Source organism: Habropoda laboriosa, unplaced genomic scaffold, assembly GCF_001263275.1.
Source record: "Habropoda laboriosa isolate 0110345459 unplaced genomic scaffold, ASM126327v1 scaffold72, whole genome shotgun sequence".
Taxonomy (NCBI): Eukaryota; Metazoa; Arthropoda; class Insecta; order Hymenoptera; family Apidae; genus Habropoda; species Habropoda laboriosa.
The window spans coordinates 382,491-387,036 of NW_017100188.1; the positions used below are offsets into that span (position 1 = coordinate 382,491).

A 4,546-nucleotide genomic window follows, 5' to 3' on the forward strand; every position below is an offset into this window, starting at 1 on the left:
GTTTACTCGTTTGTCTCGTGACGCCTTCGATGCTCTGAGCCTGGGTTTGGGAAGATTCATTTCGTGGGGTAGATGTTTGGATGAGTGTGAAGGAAAGGTAGCTGAATAGATTGTGTAAAATAGTGGAAGACAATGTTTTCATTGTGAGAATAAATTTGTAATTTATGAAGGAGTGGAGATAAAGTAGTTGCTTGTATCGAAAGCTAGTCTTTTTAATACACATATGAAATGTGCATAGAATTCAAGAATACAAAACATGTAAAATCTATTGGTAAAAGCTTCAGAGAGTTTATTGAAAAGCGTGTTTTCAATAAAAAAAAAAAATTGACCTTGAAAATTTCATGAAATATCATGCGACACAAAAAGAAAATTCGATCGATCCACTGACAACAGAGTTATTTCAGGCGATCACTCTTTAAGTACGTAGAGTTCCTTGATAATCAAAGTTCAGCTACCTTTCCAGGAACAAAAGCCACAAGATCAAATTACAAAGACGAATGGCCAGGCTCAAAGCGTCCAGGTGATAATCTCTAAAGCGGATCCGGGTAAAATTAGCCTCTCGCTCGGAACGAACTAGCGGTTCCCCGTCGAATGCCTGCATCAGGGATACCTGTACCACCGATAGGTCCGACCACCACCCCCGACGACATGCCGCAGGTTCTACCGAAGACCCTGATCACGCGTACCACGTCCTTCTGGACGAGGTTGATGCACATGGCGACCAGGCCCATCCCGGCGACTATGTAGAGCGAACAGACGCACAGGCTGAGTTCCTCCAGGGTGGCGGACGCGGCGTTTTTTCCAACTGGCATCATATCACCGAAACCAATAGTTCCCAAGCTGGTGAAGCAGAAGTAACCACCCTCCAGGAGGCTCCAACCCTCAAGACGATTGAACATCACCGCGCCACCGCATAAGTAGATCAGCATGACTACCAGGCACAGGGTGACCGGTACTTTCTCAGGCTTCGTCTCTACCACGTAGCCTGGTGACGAGCTCGTCGATAAGGACAACGAGCACAGGTGGAAATGGCGTTTCCCGTTCCCTGACGATACGTCCTAGTACATGTCGATAATTTTCTTTGTGATTAAAAAGAATATTTTCAAATGAATTTTTATAGGAATCTATGTTTCAGGTTTTTATTTTTATTGAAGAGAGTGTTTGTTTTTGGTGATTGACGATTCTGTATGATAGAGGAAGATTATGAAGACTTGGGTTTTTGATTATTACTACTTTTAAATATTAGCTGATAGGTGTCCAGCTGAATTTTACTCATGGTCTAAAATAATAATGCATCATGACTTATTTACTGTTTCTTATGTTTCTGAGTGCTACGTTTTAAGATTTCATTTACCACACTGTATTTTAGAATACTGAAGTTATGTAGAATGTTTTGTCTCTTAGAGTATCAACAATTTTTATTCTTCCATTTAGAAGAAAACTGGACCCTCACTACTCATCTAACAATATTTAATAATTTTTCAACCTACAATTTTTCATCTACATGTACAACATCCACACTTTTCCTGCATCAACTGCTCATAAACTCTGATCCAGATAAATGACCGAATATCTCGTAACTCCATTACGACATAACGAGGCGTCCAGTGTCCGCATTGGAACCTGATCAACCGATCAATCATACTTCTCGTTAAACGTGAAACTGTGTTTCCAGATGGAGAACCTGCAATACCTGAAGCGCGGCAGTGGAGCTGGTGGTAGCATGAAGCAGCCCCTCGCTTCCACAATCCAGCAAAATGGCGCTGCTGGTACCTCTGGTTCCCAAATCGTCGCAGGAACTCTCTCTACTCGCTGAGTAATAATTTCCAGACTTTGAGTCGACGTGGTTGTCGTATCTGTACGTTTTGCTCATGATTCCGCCTACAGGAGGGGGCGGTGGTGGTGGTTGTTGCTTCCTGGTGCAATTGCGTGGCCTGCACAGCCGTCCATACAAACGACAGAAGTTTCTCGAGAGGACTTCGCCCACAGTGTTTAAATAGACCATCATCAGGGGGATTCCAGCCACTGTGTACACTATTGAGATCAAACGACCCCAAACCGTACGAGGCACCACGCTACCGTATCCTGAAACGACGATAGAGTATGTTGGATCACAATTGCTTGGATTATCGCGGGAACAAATGACGGGGGCTGGCTGAATGCGTGGCGTTTATATGGATGTAATGGGCATGTGTTTAGAGGCGATTCAAACTGTGCTGACACAAACTGAGAATTGTAGTGCCGCGTAGGTCATCGGTGGTCCACGTTGGATTTTCCATTTGGGTCGTTTTGAAAATTTTTAGTAAGAAGAAATATTATTACGAGATGTTTCGTGATGTTCTTTAGCTGGTAGATAATTATCACATATATTTCGATCGAGAGTTGTCACGTATATTTGATTCCTTAGGTAATATGGTAGAATATTGTAATAGAATTCTAGAAGGGTTTGAGTGCACTTAAAATGTTGAATTTTTAATCATTCGCAAATTGACCGTTCAAGTGATTACTTGAGTGACGAAAAGTTGAGGTGTTTGTAAGGAAAGTAGGTACAGTATATAGGAGTGTTGAATATTTTTGGACGATGGGTTGTATCTTATACTCCTGGGTACACTAGGAAGTTTGCAGGGTATTGATAAGTTTGTGCACCACCATGGAGTCTTTCAGTGCAGTTTACAGTTTAACTATGTTGAGGAACAAAGGAGGGATCCTTTGAACGCTGTTAGAAGCCATTTGTGAAGTTTTGACAAGACATTGATAAACTATCTTTAATATAATTCACTGTTAAATAGTTCTAAAGACATTTTGTAGCTAAACAGAGTTTGATAACTCTCAAAATATTTAACTCATATTTGCAAAGAATACTAAATATCAATTAATTAATTAGAAATATTATTTTTTTTACCTATAGTGGTGATTAGCGTCAAGGAGTATAATAAACTGCTGCTAAATGTCCACCTTCGATGTTGTCTTCTGTCCATGGAATGATCCCTGGATCGTGAGGATGGCCCAGCAGGCTCGTATTGCGAGGAAGTCCTCCTAAGATCACGAGCCAGATTCTCCTGGAACTCGAATACTTCTCTGGCCGCCAAACGCGTCCAATTTTCCTTGTAAAGCACGTTCAGATCCTCCGTGATACTCCAGAGCCTTTCGACGGTGCGTGCCCTGAGTTCCATGGCCGCAGTATCGTCCTCAAGATTCGGTACTACGTACGATCCTCCTTCGGGCTTTGAACCACCAGGAACGAGCAATTCTGAATCCTGTCAGAGGTATGAAATACTTTTAATATAACTCAAAAACTCTATCAACTCTACAATTCCAACTAACAATTACAATTCACACTATATATTCTTACACACGTATATTCTTTCTTTCATTTATTTCACCGTCCCTCTCGCTCAAATTCATTCAATCCACGCAGACATTCCCAAGACACATTTACATAATATAAAAAGCGACGGAGGAAAAACGACCTTCACCGTCCAATATATTTGGCTTCAACTATAGTCACGTCTACACAAACCCTTGGGTGATCATGTACTTCTCTCTCGCGCCCTAATTTCAAGCGCTCAAGTCCAAACATTCTTCTCTAGCGTCTCTAACACTCGAAACTCAGTTACTCGGTATAAAAATTCACACGAAATTCCCGTTCCTACATTTAATACAAGCTGCTTAAGAAAAAGAGCGAACAGCGTAATTAACATACCGACTTCAAGCCACCCTCCAGCGCCATGAACGCGAACGCGCCGAGTAGCGTGTAGGCTAACACCAGCACGCAGACCCCTAAGCACGCCAGTAGACTTGGCTTGGTCGTGGACGTTGCTGTGCTGCATCTACAGCAACAGCAGAACAACTCCGCTTCCCTGTCGGCCGCGCTGATCCTCAACGTGTCTGCGCTCGCGTTCGCGTTCCTTCCTGGACAGCATCTCGGCGCCCTTTGATAGTAGTCACTCTGCATCGTTTACAGGCAAGGAGGTCGCTAGCTGGCAATGACGAGCACCTAGCCGCAGCTGCAGCTGCAGGTGCAGCGACCGACGCCGCAACTGCAGCCGCAACCGGTCGCCTCCTATCGTTTCACAGTCCTCCCTCGAGCCTCGTCCATTTGGTACGCCGGGCAAGCCTGTCGCAGAGATTAGCAAGCGATCCCATTAAATCGTGTTGACCCTTCGTTGTCCTATATTGCTCCTTACTCTACTCCGATTACGGCCCCCGGAGATGTTACCTATAGTATACGTTCTAACGCTGATGGCGATGACGAGTGCCTATGGTCATGTGTCGGTGTGAAGATGCGATCGGGTGACGAGTGTTACGTCGGAAGATAGGATCGAGGGTAGACGGGTAATTGTGGAGATATTGTAGTGGGTGATTAGGTTCAGTGGTTTCAGGGTTGGTGTTTTGGTTGGTCGTTGTGGCGATTAGATGCATGGGTTGTGGACTGGTTCTAGGGGTTTCAGAGAATTTTAACGTCGGTGAATATTTTTTTCTTTTTTTGGGGGGGGGGGGGGTATTTTGAGTGAGTTCAGTGGTTTGATGGATCTGATAACGGTGA

The 4,546-nt window shown here is 43.8% G+C and overlaps 1 protein-coding gene across 1 annotated transcript in view; it reads right to left on the reverse strand.

Moving 5' to 3' along the window:
• The window catches only part of LOC108579796 (potassium channel subfamily K member 18-like), a 4,644-nt gene extending 689 nt beyond the window's left edge, over nt 1-3,955 (reverse strand). The window contains exons 1-4 of the mRNA XM_017943407.1: nt 3,704-3,955; nt 2,903-3,257; nt 1,694-2,085; nt 611-1,058 (exon numbers count right to left, since the gene is read on the reverse strand). Coding sequence (XP_017798896.1) covers nt 611-1,058; nt 1,694-2,085; nt 2,903-3,257; nt 3,704-3,955 — 1,447 coding nt within the window. The remainder of the gene's footprint in view (nt 1-610; nt 1,059-1,693; nt 2,086-2,902; nt 3,258-3,703) is intronic.
• Nucleotides 3,956-4,546: the final 591 nt, after the last annotated feature.